We start from the raw sequence: 19,282 nt of genomic DNA, 5'->3' as shown, positions 1-19,282 counted from the left end.
CAGAAGTAGCGGGGAAAAAAAAAATCAAAAAGAGAGCTATCTGTCTTGGTCTATTGTTATGGTTGCCATATCATATTTCCTTTTCAATTTGTTTAATATCTCTATTTTTGTTTTTACTTTTTTCGAAATTTATCTTTACTGAAATTTACAATTTCTGAATTTCCTTGAATTTGACGTTTCTTTGATTTTAGATTTATTATTTTCTTGTAGCACAAATGCTGGACACAAGATACTGTATTGAAGTCCACTCGCCATTGATACGAGGAGTTCTCTTTTTTCTCGAGACTACCATTTTTCTTTCATGAACAGTTAATATACAAAGCTAAAGAAGCCTTGCCAATCCGTATATAAAAATACTTTTCGACCCACTTTTATTTATTTTATTAAAATACAAGTCGCTGAGTATTGAAAAATAAACATACAGCTTAGAATATCCAAAGTCTCTAACAAGTTATAGAAAGTCCGTTAGTATCTGTCAAATGACTCTAGATAAATCGGTAAAACATTACAAGTTCTTCAAAAGATCATGGTGAGAAGTGAGAACATTCGCACAGTGCACGGTGAATGTATCTAGAGATCTTAACTACATTGAGATGATATGATCCAATTGTAATCCCACAAACCTTGTTATTATATGTATACAAAGTTATGTACCTAACTTAACTATACAAAATACAGAAAATAATTAAGAAATTGATAATGGCTTAGACGGCGGAGAACTCCATGTTGGGACAGCCAAATGTCTCATACCATTAAAAATATCCGCTTAAATTAATAGATTAACGATAATGTGTATTTTAAATTAATTTAAATAAAAGCAGCATAAGTTTTTATCAAATAAAATGATCCACAATAGTATAAAATATGGAATTTAGCTCCACCATACATTAAACACTCATGGATGCTAATCATGATTAGCAGCATATACACCATTAATTCGTTACGCTAAATTGCTTTGTCCCATCAAGATACATCCATATTTGTTTACAGACAATGGGAAACGCAATATCGAACATATATATAGATATCTTTGATCAGACGACCTACACATGGTTAATCATTCATATAACTTGATGATTATATTGAAGATATGATTTAACCATTTTCGACATCGTTTGATACTTGGAGTATTCTAAGACACGTTTTGACTGAAAAAAAAACACGTTTTGAAACACCAAATGGTCCATGTTATCCAGTCAATCTTTATGGATTCTTATTTAATCAACACATCCGATATATATTGACAAGCACAATCATTTGCGCTAGATGGGCAAAGAAACGACTAGTAAATAGAGAAAGAAACCATAAAGATATATATACTTTTATTTGTGTCTTCGTTTATCAGAGATTATATGTGCAAATAATGCATTTTATAATACATTTCTTACCATTGAACTTCTCTTTATATACATCTTTGTGTAACCTATCTATTATATGAGTGGACTTTGATTTTATTGGTGTCTAATCAGCAGGAATATTATCATTAATTTATCCCACGAACTCGTAGATGACATACATTTTCGCACTAATGGACACACGGTGATGCATTTACCCATTTTTACACAATTTAATACAGTTTCACATTCACACACAGACACACACACACACACGTATATATATATGAAAGTTTATTACAAGGTGATATGTTCCGAAAGAAGAAATAATCGAGGGCATGCAAGTATGCAACGCATGATAATAAAGTCAGTGTACATTGTTTTTCATTTCATGTTAAGAAAATTTCAACATCCGGAGGTTCGGAATTCGGATTGTGTTATCATTAGTAAATCGAAATGAAACTTCTTTCAACTTTTTATATTCTACGTGCCAGTTTCTTTAATGGGCGAAAGAACAAGGGACATGACCAAGTGGTGTCAAATGGATGCGCATTTAAAATGAAGCCTATATTTTCCATATCCAAAATAAAAGGGTTATTCTCTAACTTGTACAATGGTTTCTTACACTGTTGAGCACAATCTTTTATTTGACCTTTTAGTTTCGCTTTACTTATAAACCATAGACTTCTAAAAAATTATTTTCCATGTACCATATTATGTAATTTTAAGTGGAGAACTTACCCTTCTTTAGTTCTTTATATAGAGAACATCCTAGAGATTATATCATGTGTCATAATCACTTTAGTTTTCCCATAATATCTCTTCACTTTAATCTATAGTTTGATGGTATAAAATCATTATGCCAAAGACGCTATATAAACCCATAGTTTAGGATAGTCATGAAACGACATCCGTTGAAAAATGGAGTACTAGGCTTTTGATCCATACTCAATGGTTAACGAAATGGAAGGGGACAAAAGTAGATTGCATGGTTTTTTTTTTTTTTTTGATAAAGGGCTTTAGCATGGTTTCACATACTAATTACATCTTATCACCAAAGCTTTACTTTCATTAAAAATAAAACACAAGGAAGATTTTGCTTTTACTTTCTCTTTTAAGTACAAATCTCATCTCTTAAATTGCAATATTTACGAGGCAGTCAGAGCAAAGATTCACCTATATAAAACCATATTGCATGTATATATTAAAGAATTAAATAGTATATGCATCGGGTTTTTCTTTTGCTTTTGTTGTGGGGAGGTCCACATTTTCTTTATGTTTGCTTGTAGGCTATGTAATGCCCGTTTGTATGTAGACTCGGGCCACATAGCATTTTCAGTAAGAAAATCAGTAAAGCTTAGAAATTCAAAGATGGATGTATAAATTATTTCGGATCATGTTTGGTAATTGTTCCCCGTATTTTCAACTATGATCCCTTGATCTAAATAATTATAAAAGTAACCAAAGTTTCTAAAACAAGCAAAGCTCAGATATGCAACCTTGTTTTTTTTTGGTAAACATATGCAACCTTGTTGAAAGGTTATCATGTAGTTTCTTTGTTGATAAATGTGCACAAACCCTTTGGTTGGTGAAGAGTGTTATTTTTCAATGTAAAAACCAATTTTTTTCCTTCTACAAGCAGGCCTGAATCCCGATTCACTCCGGTCGGTTTCGAGTTTATAAACCCTCTGACCGAACCTTTTGCCGGTCCGGTTCGATCAAAGATTGAATTGAGTGTTATTGGAATTCAAGATTTGATGACAGCTTTTTCTCATTTCAAGCTCAAAGAAACAGGAAACAGCCTAGTGTGTTTGCTACTATTGGGCTTTTCTTTTGCTAGAGTAGCTTTAGTTTACATACTCTTTTTCAACTATTATTACCCATTAACAACAAAAGAAAACACATGTCCCATAAAAACTAGAAGTAAGACATACACTTTGATCAAAAAAAAAAAAGAGAAGTAATACATACACATGTACAAAAAACTTTTTTTTTGAAACACACATGTAAGAAAAGGAATAACAAAAACCAAGGCCCAATATATATTATACGCATTAGCCTGACAACACAACCTGAACCTGTATCCAGATCTTCCAGGCAAATTGGTCAACACTCTTCTATGCAACTACATACATACATACTTCAGTTTATTTATTTTGATTCTGTTATAACATCACTTGTTATCTTCATAGTTGCGTTACTTAACGCGGGAAACAGATGCTTCACATTCCCACTATATGACGTGGCAACTGACTATTGGTACTGCTGACGATGGCTCAACTTGTTCGTTTGCGTCGGTAGCGACTCTCGACCTTATTTTCCCCTGTAATCCTCTAATAATCTTACACTAATCCCAACTTTAATTAATTAATTGAAAAGTAACCTTTTTACATATCTTAGAAAAGACTTAAGAAAAATAATTATTCTCTTGAGCTCGCGAAACAGTACGGACACACTTCAACTTCGCGGCGAAGTAAAAATGGGATTCGTAGTCGGCCTCGTAATCGGACTCGCCGTGGGAATCACCTTCATCATCGGCTTCGTCAAGGCGGAGAATTATCGATCCAAGCTCCGCGCTGAACTCGTGAGCCACCACACACACACACACTCTCTTTTTGAAACGATTCGGTTTTTTTTCCAGATTCGTTTTCAGCTGGATTTGTCTATTTTCTCAGGCGAACACGGTGGCTGCTTTCGCGAGGATGACGGTGGAGGATTCAAGGAAGCTTCTGCCTGCTGAGTTTTATCCTTCCTGGGTCGTCTTCTCCGAGCGTCAGAAGTTGAGTTTGCTTAGAAAGATTCTTCCTTTGCTTACAAAGATTCTTCCTTTGTTTAGAAAGATTCTTCCTTTGCTTAGAAAGATTCTTCCTTTTCTTACAAATTTGGTCATAACTCTGCATGCTGCTGATACCAGTTTGATTTGGCGTTTTGTTTACTTTCAGTTGACTTGGCTGAACCATCACTTGACAAAGATATGGCCTTATGTTGATGAGGTATGTTAGCTCCCATTTGTTGTTGTCAATCTCATTGAGCGAAAGAGATGTAATAATTGTGTGGTTTCTAATGTATGTTTTTTCTCTTGTTATATTCATTGGAGTTTAGGCAGCTTCGGAGCTTATAAGGGCATCCGTGGAGCCTGTTCTCGAGCAATATAGACCTGCCGTTGTGGCCTCCTTGACATTTTCTAAGCTTACTCTCGGTACCGTGGCGCCTCAGTTTACAGGTTTGCTTTTGTTTAAATGTAATTTTGTGTTGTGAGGTAACTAGAACTTGTGCAATTGAATCATGTTGAATTGGTGTTGAAATCTCTTTGCTTGCAAGCTTTTCGGTTTAATTTGAGTCCATCTTGAGCTTGGATTCTTAGTCGAGATTGTTTATGTTTTTCAGTGCGTCTCCACTTTGTAACCTACTTTTCTGTGATAGTAACTGAATTGATGTCAAAGGGGAAATTTATATGTAAGTGAATAACAGAACGAGAAGGGGTTTGAATTTAACTGGAAGATTAACAGTGAATGGCCATACTCTGACTGTGTTTGAAGTTTGCAAAAAGAGGAGCCATAATCTCAAACTAATGTTATGCTGCTACTTTGAAATTTATGAGTCTGCTTGTGATCCTTGGTGTTTCTGTAGGTGTTTCCATTGTCGAAGGTGATGAAAATGGGATGACCATGGAGCTTGATATGAATTGGGATGGAAATCCAAATATAGTACTTGGCATCAAGACCTTAGTTGGTGTATCTCTTCCAGTTCAGGTACAGGACATGTACCTCATCCCTGCCTTCAATTTCTTTTTTTTTATGTACTGCGAGATTGATGCTTGACATCTGATTTGATACGTAAATAAAGCACTAGGGCTGAGATAGCTACTGATAATTTACTTTTTGTGACGATAAATAGTTTATGCGGAAGCAAATAGACTTTTATAATACTTGTTAGTTTTTCTGTCTTGAAGAACATGTGAAGGCAATATTGATGTTTTATTTGTAGCTTTTCTATTTTGATCCATGATAAGCCGACTACAACTGATTTCTTATTGTCTGTTTTCTAGGTGAAAAACATTGGATTCACTGGCGTTTTCAGGCTGATTTTTAGGCCACTGGTTGATGAGTTTCCTTGCTTTGGAGCTGTCAGTGTTTCTCTTAGAGAAAAGGTTGGTGTCCTCTGAAACTTTTGAAGCTGTAGCTGTTATTTTCATAATTTCATTTTTCTTTACTTTTTTAATGTTGTTACATCCGTCTGCGTATATATCTGAGCATGCACGTGCGTGTGCTTGATTGGTTTGATACAAGAAACGGTGTGGACACAAAAGTCTCAGTTGTTTAGCTTAAGACATCCAATTCTGTGTTGCAGAAAAAATTGGACTTCACCCTTAAGGTTGTTGGAGGCGACATTTCAGCAATTCCTGGACTCTCTGATGCTATTGAGGTTTGGCCTACTGTTTTTTTCCTGGTGTTATTATCATTCATCTGTTAATAAATCAACACATTTTCAACTAGTGTCAGGACAGTTACTTTTATAACACATGAAACCTTGTTTGTTTACTATTTTTTTTTTGTAAAATTATTTTTCTTTTCCTTTTTCATCTCATTTTGTCACCAGCGCTCCACATGACGCTAGTGATGTAATGCTGTGCTCTTTTATGCCATGGGTCATATGACGCTTACCATTAAGTTAATATGTAACAGGAAACAATACGAGATGCCGTGGAAGATTCAATCACATGGCCTGTTCGGAAGGTCATCCCAATTCTACCTGGTGATTATAGGTACACCTCAGATTAAAACATGAAGTTGAACCATTGACTTAATGTTTATTATATGCTCAACTTTCCTCTTTTGTTATAGCACTGTCGAAATGTCAATGCAAAATGAAGATGCTTGTCTTTTCTAGTTTTGGATTTATATTTAAGCTGTTTTTTGTTTGTTTACCCAGTGATCTGGAGCTAAAGCCTGTTGGAATGTTGGAGGTGAAGCTTGTGCTAGCGAAGAACCTGACCAACAAAGATCTAGTGGGAAAATCAGACCCCTTTGCTAAAATGTTTATACGCCCTTTGCGTGAAAAGACTCAAAGAAGCAAGACAATTGTAAGTAGTAGTCCATTTGATTATTCATTTATATGTGCTAAACCTTACAAGGATTATCTGATTGATGTTTATTCCCACCAGAACAATGATCTGAACCCCATCTGGAACGAGCACTTTGAATTCGTTGTCGAAGACGCGTCAACACAACATTTAGTGGTTAGAATATACGACGACGAAGGTGTACAAGCATCTGAGCTTATCGGTTGTGCACAAATCCGCCTTTGTGAACTTGAACCTGGTAAAGTGAAAGACGTCTGGTTGAAGCTGGTCAAGGATTTAGAGATCCAGAGAGATAACAAGAACCGTGGAGAGGTTAGATAATAAGCTATAAATTTCCCTCAGATTAGAGATTTGTCATAACCTGAATACACTGTAACTTAGGTTCACCTTGAGCTACTATATGTCCCCTTCGGTGCGGGAAGCAACGGCATTGTAAATCCCTTGGCTTCTTCATCGATGACGTCCTTAGAAAGGGTGCTCAAGAACGATACGACAGACGAAGAAAATGCATCATCGCGTAAAAGAAAAGATGTCATCGTAAGAGGAGTGCTTTCTGTGACGGTGATATCTGCAGAGGAGATACCGATACAAGATATGATGGGGAAAGCTGATCCTTATGTCGTTCTCTCCATGAAGAAGTCAGGTGCTAAGAGCAAAACTCGGGTAAGATCATCTCTCATTCAAGGAGGGTTATTGATGTTTCATCCTCTCTCGTGTCTAACTAACTGTAATTTTCTTGTGTCACCAGGTTGTGAATGACAGCTTAAACCCGGTTTGGAATCAGACTTTTGATTTTGTGGTTGAAGATGGGTTACATGATATGCTAGTCCTTGAAGTTTGGGACCATGACACCTTTGGGAAGGTAAAAAACCGAACCGCCACCCTCTGCTATCTAACGTTCTTTATTCTTCTGCGTTGCAATATAAGTTGTGGATTCTTACTTTTTGGTGCAGGACTACATTGGGAGATGCATCTTGACGCTGACAAGGGTTATAATGGAAGAGGAATACAAAGACTGGTTTGCATTAGACGAATCCAAAGCAGGCAAGCTTCAGTTGCATCTCAAGTGGATGCCTCAGTCAATTTATCGTGATTCCTAAGTCTTCGTCCAAGTTTACATAAGAGGGAGAATACATAAGAGAAAGGATCGAGCTTTGCTTTTGTTAATTATAGCTCTTGATCCTGTGGTATTAAGTTGTAAAAGTCACCAGAAATAGAGAGTTAGATGCGGTTTTTGCTTTTGTCTTCACGACTCATAAGAATCTTATTAGTCTTGTTTATATTTGACAACTTGGCGCTGTTCATGTCTTTGGCCGTTGTTGTGGTGATTGAACAGAAGGCAAAGAAGAAGCTTGTGTTTGTTCATATCTATTTGCCTTTGTTTTCCTTTCGTTTATCCTTGTGGGTAAGGAGGATATTTGGCTGGCGATTTGTGCAACGGTTATTGGCGGGACGATCATGCTAACCACCATAGGTGCTATGTATTACTGTGTGGTCATGCATAGTATGATGAGGAGAAAATATAATATAAATAAAACTATGAAGAAATGGAGCTACAAAATTTGTTAACTATATGAGAAAACAAAAACCTCGTTGCAATGAAAACAAAGCATAGTTCTGTTCATGTGTGTGTTATGAGAAAACTTAAGACACTAGAGACACTCTGGTGAGCGATGGCAGCATCTTTATTTGTCTTTGTGGGATTCGGTCTCAGACTTGATCTGATTCTGTCAACCTCTGTGTGTTTTCAAGATTGAACAGCCAATTTCTGAAGATGTTGGAAGAAGACTTGGAGACTAACATCATCCGTGAAGATTACATCAGAACCTGCATTCATCTCACTCGGGTTGTTGTATGTTGCTGATGGATTTAGCTTCGCTAACAAAAACCTTGCCTGCCACCATTATTACCAAACGTATTACTCAAAAGTCAACAAACACTAGAAACACTTCAAGGAACTAACTAACTACACATACAGAGATGAAAGAGATTAAAAAAACTAACCTGAGACCCATGTTGATCACACACAACTAATCTCGGTACAGGGAAACGTTCACGGATGATCATCTGCGCATCTTCTTGAGGGGCTTCCAAGAGTTGTGCAAATGCCTTAGATCAAATGAAACATGTAAGCTTGATTTACCAATGCATCTTCAAGAAAATTCGTGGTCAATTACAACTTGCAACATTACCTGATGTTCAGGCTGATTTTGGTAGCCCAAGTTGCGCCACTGCGCTATGGTCATCCCGTGGAAAATGACGACACTAATGTAAGAGTCCAGTAACAGGATACGGTCTGCAGCGATGGAAGCAACATCCAGCAATGCAGGCTGAGGCAGCGTGCTAAACGAGTAAGTTGTTAGAGATGGCTGAATCATAACAGCTGCGTTTGAAATATTTTCTCGGTTTAGTAGCATGCGGTTGTACGCAGTTTCGTCTGGACTATTGTTGAACACCTGCCAACATCACCATGCGAAGAATAAAAGAGAAGATTACAAATTCGCTGACCAGTTATTACAGAGATAAATTTACAGCTTCTCCTACTTTAAACTTACCTGGACAAACTGTGAACGTCGGAGATTAAATGTAAACTGAGGGAATAGTGAAAAGTTTTGATTCAGAGTAAATGACGCAGGATCATCCTTCCGGTAATCACCAAATTTGGAACAAAGACGAATAAGGTTCCTGTCTAGCCATCTAGTAGCATCAAACCCCTCCTGAGAAAGCATAGTTGACAGTAATTAATAAGTTTGGTAAATGTCGGATTGAAAATTCAAGAGTCTGAGCTTGAAAATGCCTGAATTGAATATTTACCTCTGTTTCCATTTTAAAGGAAGCTAATCTGGCCACCACCACAGCAGCAGTTTCTTGATCAAAACCTTGCACCAATTCCTGAAAGATATTACAAACCTCATTAGCATCCATGTCCACATACAAAGACGAAAAACTGTAAGTTAAAAAGATCATAAGCGTATGCAAGAAATGAAAAAGCCAAAAACAGAATGTGGAAGACGAAGATGCAAGACCAGATTTCACCATAACAAAGGGGTGCGAAGGTAAACATAACGAAATGTGGCTGCATACTCTAGCTAAACAAACTTGACACAGTGACTTAGAAAACTGTTTTTCTCCAAGTTGATCCACAACAAGACCATTTAAACAGCTAAAGGGACTAACGAGTGTTTCTAGGAAGCCAAAACATCAAAGACAAAAACAAAAACAAAATGCAAAGGCATTGGACCAGGATATAATTCGACAGTTCTTGGAGTAAGGAAACACATCGACTAGTGATTAAACCCATAATGAAGTAGCGGTATCTAAGTAATTCCAGAAAATAATGTGGAATAGTACTGACCTCTGTGCTAAGAGCAGTATCCACCCATTGTCTGGTAACAGTAGTAACTCGAAGTAATGATTTCCCTTCTGGATTTTGGTAGCTGCAATCATATATATTTAAGATCAAATTTCAATTAGATTGGTGAACATGCTTAAATCCGGAATTGAAGAAGAGGGTACCTTGTCATAAACTGTATATATAACTGGTTATTTACAGCTCCAGGATTAGTTGATTGATCACTTGAAGAAAGATCAAAGAAGACTGTCAGACAAGTACTTTTGTCGAGGCCACACATCTTCCATGCTGTAGTATTCCCCTCCCCCACAACTGTATCAGCTACGCTAGGACCTTTCTGCAAATTTCCCCCCAAAAAAGCATAACTGTTAGGTTCTGTACCATAATTTGAAGACAAAAAAGATTAACTTCCGAGTAGTAGTGTCAACCTTTTGCAGTGACGCGCAAGGTCCAATAATCCCTTGGATTTTTATGTCCTTGGAACAGTTGATCTCAAGTGTACCGCTGAAATGGTAGTTTGAAAATGAGTAAGAATGGCACTAGCTAAAGAATTTCAATTAGCATGCATGGACAAATGAAATAGCAAGTAGAGTAGCTCACTTGAAACAAAGTCCGAGAGACTGTTCGCCAGCTTCAAATACTCGCTTGAAGGAGTCCTTGAATACAGAATGACCAAAGCTTTCTGATAAAACAACAAGTCCTCCAGTTCTTTCAACCGCAGCTTTCATTTCAGCAACACCAACCTAATATTCGACACACATAAAAAATAAGTATGATACATACTAAGCAGATTTCAAAGAATCCTTAAGTGTAAAATAGCACAAAAAAAACAAAATCAAAATAATCTTCTTCAAGCTACAAAGTTCATTGTGACTTGCAATTTTAGAGGAAATGTTTTACACCATATTTTCTTCTGAAGATATTTACCTTAACAAGCTAAAAACATTCAGGAAAAAGAAATACCTGATCAAGTGCGGATGCAAAAAGGTCAAGTACATGTCCTTGGTTAACCAATTGGTTGGCGAGACCATCATAAAACTTCTCCGCTTTCTTATAGAATGGAGCCGCATCTTTATCGAGGTCCTTATGTGAACGCAAAGGTTCTGATAGATCCTTTGACACAATCTGCAGAACTCAAACATAAGACTAACTTAAAACAAGAACTCTGTCTCAAGACACAATCTCATAGTTATAGATCACAGCCTCTGTGGTGCAAAATTCAAACTATTTTAAGCAACATGTCACTTCATCCGATTTAGGCTACATAGGGCATCTGATGCTCAATCAAATCCTAACAACAAATACTAGCAAATATCTAACATTTTCTCCTAACTAGCAAATTACATAGTTAACAAACCAAAATTTCCCTCCATTTCTACAAGCAACTCTAGAAACAAGGGCGTTAAACAAATGGAGTTTACCGTGCCTGGTCCCTCAGAGCACGGTCCTCCAACCAAAGCAACAATCCTAGCCCCAGTTCCAGGTAAACAAGCTCCAAGCAGACCCGTAGCCACACTCAAAGCCACCCCCGTGCACCTCGACTGCCGACGTCCACCCTGAACAGGCCACTGATCCGTCTGCAGCTCATCCAACAGCTACACAAACACAAAACAATATTATACAAAATCACACTAATAACAATCTCCATCAAAACTCACCGAATCAATGGTGAATTCACACTCAGAGGCCGGCAACAAGAACCTACTAACACCAGACCCATCTCTCCCCACGGGAAACCCAGTCCTCCTCCCGGAAGCACCAAGCCCCAACTGCTCCAACACCTGATCTTTCGAAATCTCCTTATCTCCCCTAAACACATAAACCTTAGTCAAATCAGAATACCCCAACTCATGCACGTGCGCCTGCGTGCCAAACGTAACAAACCCAACGAGCGCGTTCTCAGGAAGCAGCCCAACCGCCCGCCTAACCGCACACTTCGCGTACTCAAACTCCTCCTCAATAACACACGTGTCAAGCACAAAAACAAACACAACGGCACCGCTCTGATCTAAATTCCCAGGCCCAGTGGGCTGTGATGGGCCTGGCATGGAGTACTCAACGGTCGTGTACTGAGGGTAGAGCTCGCAGGGGAGGTTCGTCTCGGAGATGACGTGGTAGTGAGGAGGGAAGTGGTTGCGCTGGAAGCAGATGGGGCAGATCCAGATCTTGGCGGAGAAATCGACGCGCGCGAAGGGGTTGAGGGCGGCGGAGCAGGTGCGGCAGCGGAGGGGGGCGTAGGGGACGGATTGGATGTCGCGGTGGTAGCGGATCGGGGAGATGCAGGCGGCGACGGGGACGACGCACTTGCTGGCTTCGACTTTGTTGCGAGGCCAGACGTTCCACGTCATCCGGACGGAGTCGATTCCTTCCGGATCGAGGCTCTCCATCTCTGCCATGATTTGATTGATCGATCGATCGAAGAAGGATTCAACAACACTTGGGAGAAACGTTAAGAGAGAGAGATATTAAATGAGAAAATATATAAACGTTCTTGTTGGACCAAAACGATGTCGCTTTGATCATTTTAATTTATAATTTATAATTTATAAACTCACATGCATTTGTGTAGGCCATGTAGGAGTAGGACACGTTGTGCGCATTTTAGTTTCATGATAAACTGTTTATGCCAACAATGCATATTGATTATTGTGATGTATAAGTAAATAAACATATACTACATCATATGAATTGTGTATGCCAACAACGTATATTGATTCCTACATTACATTGCTTACACTAATTAAGTAATTAGCATATTTTACAACCGTTAATGGCAAATTTCGTCAAAAAAAAATTGTTATAGAGGACAGTAAATTATAAATTTATAAGGTACGATCAGCCCTAAAAGAAATTTGAGTTCGTATGAAATGTAGTTTGTAGGTTACATGAATTATTGCATGTAACAGATTTTCTTTCAAGAAAGTTGTTATAGACATAACGAGTGGTCCATGGTGAAATAAATATTGTATAAATAAAATAAAAACAGAAAGTGAATAAATTATAGAAAAACAGAAAAAGGTAAATTGGAAAAAGCCTTCTTCCTGCGAGTACACAAGTACCTTGACTTGGCAAGTTTCCATTATTTTGTTTCCTCAAAAAGGAAAGTGGAAAGAAGAAGAACTTGGTAAATAACCTTGAGTGGCTCTGCTCTCTCTTTAATGGTGGAGACTGGAGAAAATATTTAGGAGACTTTTTCTTTGTTATTCATCACAACATTTGCGAATAATGTCACGGCGTATCATCCGTCTCTCCAAGCTCTCTTCTCGGAACAACAATGTTTTCGTATGTAAAAGCTTCTCTCTCTATTATTACTTCTGTATTAGATATTAGCTAGGTTTGTTCAGATAGGCTTTTGTAGTAGAACACAATTGAGTTTGAGTTTGTTTAGACAAGACCAGCGTTTGTAATTTTTTTTTCTTTTTTTTAAGACAAGACCAGTGTTTGTAATTACTATTCAGTTCTGATTTCTGACGGTCCGAGTTTACTTGACAGATCCAAAAGTGCGTTCGTTTTTTCTCCACCGGCCCGTACTTGACACTCGGTTGCAACACTGGAGATGTCCTCTTGTTTGACCCGGCAAAAGAACAGATAGTGTCTCTCCGGGGCAAAACAATACCCAAAGAGCTCAAGGACGAAGAAATGATTGGAGCTTCCCATGGATGGGGTTTTTTCTATGACCGGCGTGATCTATCCGTACGTGTCAGCGACATATTCAATCCTCTGGCATCCAAATCAAGCCCCACCGTGATTCATCTGCCTCGGCTTACTGATCTTCCCAGTGAACAAATCGAACAAGTATGTAACGTAGCAATGTCGTCCCCGTCTCCTCTTGGTGATGAAGACTGTGTAGTGGCTATCAAGTTTTCAGGTGACCAGTTGAGTCTATGCAGGCCCGGTCGTGACCTTGAGTGGACTAACACCTCAACCCCTTCCCACTGCTGTGAAAACTCAAATGTCATGTATTCAAAAAGATACAAGAGATTCTACTTATCTGCTCCTGGAGGCATTCACTTTTTCTCCTATCATCTAAATGATGAAAACATTGAGCACCATAAGTTGGTCTACCGCGACCATCCAGAGCTGGATCAGTCTGAGTGGATGACTTTGAGTATGTGTTCAAGGAGGGAATACCTTGTGGAGTCATCCTCTAGTGATGAACGTTACCTAGTCAAATGGTACACTCTTTAAAATCAATAATTCATGTGTGAATTCATTGGAACAAAAAAAAAAGAGTTTGTTGAGAATAACTGTGGTTGCATATGTGCAGGTACGCTCATGGCTCCTACTCATCGGTGTTAAATGGAATTGATTACAAAACAAAGAGGTTCATGGTGTTTCGTGAGGAGGAGACGGCTGAAGGAAAATTAATGTGTTACACAGAGGATATTGGAGAAATGTGCATTTTCATTGCAAGTAACGAGACTTTCTGTATCCCGGCTAGCTCATGCCCCGGTCTGAAACCTAGCACCATCTATTTTATGGGACATGGCTTTGGTTCTTACGATCTCACCACCGGAGACACACATCATTACAAAGCTCCCGGTGGTGTTATCACCACACCTTGCTGGATTCCTCTAGTTTCTATCTAGTCATACTATTGTTGTCGCTTTTATCTTCTCTTAACCGGTTTGGACTGCTAAGATTTAAAACATGGTTTTTTCATGATTCAGTTCGATTTTTAAGTGAAACCATCATGTACCAAATATTGAATATAGGACGCTTTGAATCTGACAATCCGTATGGTTATTATTGGGTAGAAATAAACACTTTTATCCATATAGCTAAGTGAATAAAATAGCTAAGTGTCAAGGCAGTTGCAAAAGGAGCTCGGTCTGGTGGTCGTTGTAAACAACTCGGCTTCAGACCAACAACCTCTTCCAAGTTTGAATGATGGTTCATGAGACCAACTTCTTTGATGTAAAAAAAAATGCCAATGCGGGTATAAATATTTTTTCTGGGGCAATATTTATGTGTCAATCAGCTCTATTAGGCTAATGATCGTAATGTGACATGTTAGCCAAAATTAAAGAAAAAATGACATAAACTGAATAACAGAGTCAAACAAAAAAAAGGAACATCATAGCAAATCCAAAAGCAAACACATCAACCAAAGAACTAGACAGAACATGGAGGAATCCAGAAAGGGGAGAAAGGCATCATTTTGGGAAGTTCAAAACAAGTGACAGTTCCATTGGCGAGCTCGCAAATAGATACGCAATGATCCATCATGTAGATGGAGTTGGGCTTGAGACCAGGGCAGGAGCTTGCCACAACGCAAAATGGATCGTTCTTTGAAAGGAAGATACAAAGATCTCCAATGTCCTGGGTGTAACACATGTTTCTTGTTCCTTTTGCAGTGACTTGGTCCTCCTCTCTAAACACCAGCACCATCACCATCGGGGCCTTGCTTCCTACACGTGAATAACTGCACATGCACATATATGTCTACATGTTACATTCGTTAGCATTGACCAAAAATCTCTGTCTTGTCTACGTGTTATAATATTCGTTAGCATTGACCAAAAATCTCTGACTTGTCTACGTGTTATAATATACGTTTACCGTTTGACTAGAAAACTTTGACCGGAAGGTGACTCTACCCAATGGTCCTCCCTGATGCAAGAATCTAAATCTTCCCACGTGGACTGTGGCAAATTGGGAAAGTTAGGAAACACCAACTCATTGAACTTAGGATCGTTATCGAAGTGGAGGTCCCAAGAGCACAAGTAGTTGCCTCCAGGGGCAGGCAAATAGAACCTTTGATCTCTCTTTGAATACATGAGATTAGAGTTTTCCGCGCGGTCGAAAGGGATTAGCCTGTTAGTCCAAGCGAGGTCACGACCAGGCTTGCACATACTCAGTTGCCTACCAAAGAACTTGATAGCCACCACACAATCTTCCTCATGAGGGGAAGAAGAGGACATTGCCACGTTCCAGACCACTTTGGTTTGACCATAGAGCATACTAGTAAGCGGAGGCAGAGGAATCATCTTGGTGTTTGACTTGGAAGCAGCCAGAGGATTAAATAGGTCGGTGATATGAAGAGAGTTATGATTGGACTGTTCAGATGAAAATCCCCATCCTTGTGAAGCTCCTATTGGTTTCGAGTTAAGTAGCTCTTGTGGAATTGTTTTATCCGGGACTTGGAGTATCTCATTCTTGGCCGGATCAAAAAAGAGGACCTTTCCGATGTAGCTGCCACCTTCTACCAAACCCAAAGCATCATCCCAAACGCAGCAAAGTGACAAACAAGGGCTGGTTGAAAACAAACGAACGCTCTTCTGTTTCTGCCAAATTAAAACTAAAGAGATCAGAACCGAAACACTACTAGTAACACTCACCTTGTCTAAGTAGGCCTAGATTTAATCCTTGATGCAGTAACAAGAGACAAACTCAACTGGGTTCCCGTGCAAAAGCCAACCTAACTAGATTAGAACTTAAACCAATAGAGAGAGAGAAGCTTTTACATACAAAAACATTCTTGTTACGGGAAGAGAGTTTGAGACGGAAGAGAAGCTGTGACATTGTTCAATAAACTTCAAAATGATATAAAAAGTAGTGTTTTGATGAATTTACAGAGTAAAAAGAGTAATACATATCTTCTCCAATCTCCACCAAGGCACCAACTTTAAAAGAGAGAGAGAGAGATTCGGTTACCAAATATTTATTTCAGAACATAATGGAATCTTGACTTTTCTTCTTCGATTTACCTTTTTCATTTTTCTTTATTTTGTTCACTTTCTATGTTCTTATCTCTTACCAAATATTCATTTCCACTTGTCAATTTAACTCTATCGACGAAGAAAGTAAGTATACTATACAATAAATTACAAATTAGCCACACTTCATGCAAACTAGGTGTGGGCATATTAACTGAATTCTGAACTCAAACCCGAACCAACCCAAAAAACCCGAATCGAAAACCGAACCAAAGTTAAAAAATTCGAACGGATTTAAGGTTCAACCAGTCCAGATATCCGTACCCGATTGGTTATATCCGATACATGAGCCAATTATCCGAAGTACCCGAATATATATATTACTAACCCCAAATTTACATTTTCCATTCTTATTTTGTCTTTCCGTCTTCTCTTTTTTTAATGTATATATTCAGTAAATACTTAAACTCATTTTATGACCGATTACATGTATGAATTACTATACTTTGCGATATTGATTTATGTTTGATTACAAGTAAGATTTGCGATTTGTTTTCTCTTTGCTTTTTACACAGACATGAACTCAAACATTCATGATTATATATTTAGGTTTTGATTTTTATTTAATTTTGTTGTCTCTTTGATTTTGATTTATGAATAGATGGATTCTTTACCATTTTCTATTCAAGATAATACAAATAAAAATTACACAAAGAAAAAGAATATAAACTCGTGTTCCTCAACGGTATAACAAATCAGAAAGATCATAAATATTATATTAAGTTGTTCAATCTTTTAATTTCAACATTATTATTTCTGGTCTCATAGGATCAAATTAAAGATACATAAATTTTTTTTATTATTTATTATACAGTTCGGTTATACTCGAAATAACCTAAACCCGAATTCGATTCGAAGTATAAAATAACCCGAACGGGTTATGTACCTCTCCATCCGAAAATCCGAAAATCCGAAGCACCTGAACCCGAACGTCCATGTCCATGGCTAATGCAAACCACAAACCATAAGGGATTTTCTTTTTTTGAAACACAAACCATCGAAAATTTTATTAAATTGACTTAGTTTTTAAGACTTTGCTACAAGCACACTACTATGTGATACCGATCAAAAGATCATGAATCACTTTAATAAAGATAAGTCAGAATCGACCAAGATCTCTGTGGGCACCTTACAAAGGGCTCAAGAAAACTTTATTTAAGACACGACTCACGATTGTAACACACAAACTATTACAGACCACAAGACACTCAAACTATCACTCAAGAGGAGTTTTCTGCGGCATTTGAACGCTGAAGACGAGATCCAAATATTTTTCCTTTGAGACCTCATTTGGCTCAGTGAAGATGTAATACTCAAATTTAGTACTGTTCTGCAATAACATATGGATTTTCTTGAGCTGATTCTTGATATCAAAGCATAATACAGAAAATATAAATAAATTAATCCATTTTTAATTAAGTAAGACTATATGTAACAAGCAAACAAGTAGAAATTTCCAGTTCATTGGTGTCTAGACTTTATTACAAACATGATCAATTATGAGAAATTTAACATGGTCAGAAAAACTAAAATCTACTCAATTAATGAATAAAAAATGAAGATGAAAACCTTCAGTAAGAAAAACAAAAACAAATATAAAGATAAATGACAAAAAAAGTAATCATACCAGTACTGATATGTTTACTAGTAATTTAATATAAATATAAATTAGACAGAGCAAGCTACAAAAAATATCATTACATATATTAGAAATAACAACCACAAAATCACATAATAAATAACCAAAATGGTACATAAATTCATAGCAATAATGATTTATTGATATATCTCATAATATTTTTTCAAGAAATTTTTTAGCAAAAATTGAGCAATTTTCATGTGACATAACATTTCTGACTATAGCATATATTATATGAGTAATATTCATGTGCGGTAAATAGTGTATTATTAAGTGGTGATGCAATATTTAACTGGATGTATTAAAACTTATACAATATAAAATATAAGAAATTTTAGCAATGCATGAATATGTATATTTGTGTTATAATTGATTAGTTAATGCATTTTGAAGTAAGATATAAACTTATTTAAAGAAATATTTTACTAATCACTGATGAAACTTTGGAGCTTGCCATTGCGTTTAAGTTTATGTTTGAAGTTTGAGAATATCACATTAAGATAGAAAATAAGTGATGAAAAAGTAAGATAAAAGATAAAATATCTTATGATAAAGGTATGAGAACTCATTTGCAGATTTTTAACATATTTTTATCCAAAATCTTTTTATTGAAACTTATAAATTATATCCACAATCTTTTTATTATAACTTTACCTTTATTATATACATAAATTTAGTTTCATAAAAATAGAAAATTATTTATCTAAACTTATAATTGTATTATGAAAATATTAATAATTTTGTTAAAGCATAAAACACAAATATTGGATCTTTTAGACACATAAAAACATATAAAAATGGAAGGGCACATTTATAAAACGGAAAAAAATCTAACACTAAATTGAATTTGTGAATAATGTTTCCTCAAATTTGAAAAAATATTATTTGTAAACTCATTTTTTGCTTAAAATAATGTACATCTCAAACATGTTTTTTTTTTCATTTTTCTTTATGTTTTCTCTCAAAATTGAGGAACCTTTGGAAATGGTGGTGCAATTTTGCAAGTGCTGAGTATGGAGAGCATCAATGTCAATTAAACCTCGGCTTTTACAAAATGTAAAACAAACGGAGAGCCTACTTATCCCTAACCGAAATGTCAATTAAACCTGGGTGGTAAAAGTTAGACTGAACCGAAATGCCAATTAAACCTGGGTG

General features: G+C 37.0%; 4 protein-coding genes across 4 annotated transcripts; 2 read left to right on the top strand and 2 right to left on the bottom strand.

Annotated features, from left to right (window-relative positions):
- Nucleotides 1-3,663: 3,663 nt before the first annotated feature.
- Nucleotides 3,664-7,725, top strand: LOC103836526 (synaptotagmin-5). The gene is made up of 13 exons (XM_009112801.3): nt 3,664-3,918; nt 4,010-4,114; nt 4,277-4,327; nt 4,437-4,557; nt 4,965-5,086; nt 5,383-5,484; nt 5,685-5,759; nt 6,020-6,099; nt 6,267-6,417; nt 6,499-6,729; nt 6,799-7,080; nt 7,166-7,279; nt 7,371-7,725. The coding sequence occupies exons 1-13, from the start codon at nt 3,814-3,816 to the stop codon at nt 7,515-7,517; spliced, it is 1,686 nt and encodes a 561-aa protein (XP_009111049.2). The 5' UTR covers nt 3,664-3,813; the 3' UTR covers nt 7,518-7,725.
- Nucleotides 7,726-7,926: 201 nt separating this feature from the next.
- Nucleotides 7,927-12,165, bottom strand: LOC103836527 (protein transport protein SEC23). The gene is made up of 12 exons (XM_009112803.3): nt 11,428-12,165; nt 11,191-11,364; nt 10,733-10,894; nt 10,370-10,512; nt 10,198-10,273; nt 9,934-10,106; nt 9,773-9,854; nt 9,232-9,309; nt 8,973-9,134; nt 8,610-8,873; nt 8,422-8,526; nt 7,927-8,311 (listed from the first exon to the last, which is right to left on the bottom strand). Exons 1-12 carry the CDS (start codon nt 12,163-12,165, stop codon nt 8,165-8,167), a joined length of 2,304 nt encoding a protein of 767 aa, XP_009111051.1. The 3' UTR covers nt 7,927-8,164.
- A 45-nt stretch (nt 12,166-12,210) lies between these two features.
- LOC103836525 lies at nt 12,211-14,460 on the top strand. The gene is made up of 3 exons (XM_009112800.3): nt 12,211-13,051; nt 13,262-13,944; nt 14,037-14,460. The coding sequence occupies exons 1-3, from the start codon at nt 12,995-12,997 to the stop codon at nt 14,356-14,358; spliced, it is 1,062 nt and encodes a 353-aa protein (XP_009111048.2). The 5' UTR covers nt 12,211-12,994; the 3' UTR covers nt 14,359-14,460.
- Nucleotides 14,461-14,734: 274 nt separating this feature from the next.
- Nucleotides 14,735-16,463, bottom strand: LOC103836524. The gene is made up of 3 exons (XM_009112799.3): nt 16,241-16,463; nt 15,332-16,056; nt 14,735-15,194 (listed from the first exon to the last, which is right to left on the bottom strand). Exons 1-3 carry the CDS (start codon nt 16,292-16,294, stop codon nt 14,885-14,887), a joined length of 1,089 nt encoding a protein of 362 aa, XP_009111047.1. The 5' UTR covers nt 16,295-16,463; the 3' UTR covers nt 14,735-14,884.
- Nucleotides 16,464-19,282: the final 2,819 nt, after the last annotated feature.

The sequence above is a fragment of the Brassica rapa genome, chromosome A08, assembly GCF_000309985.2.
Source record: "Brassica rapa cultivar Chiifu-401-42 chromosome A08, CAAS_Brap_v3.01, whole genome shotgun sequence".
Lineage (NCBI taxonomy): Eukaryota > Viridiplantae > Streptophyta > Magnoliopsida > Brassicales > Brassicaceae > Brassica > Brassica rapa.
This window is presented reverse-complemented; position numbering and strand designations above follow the sequence as displayed.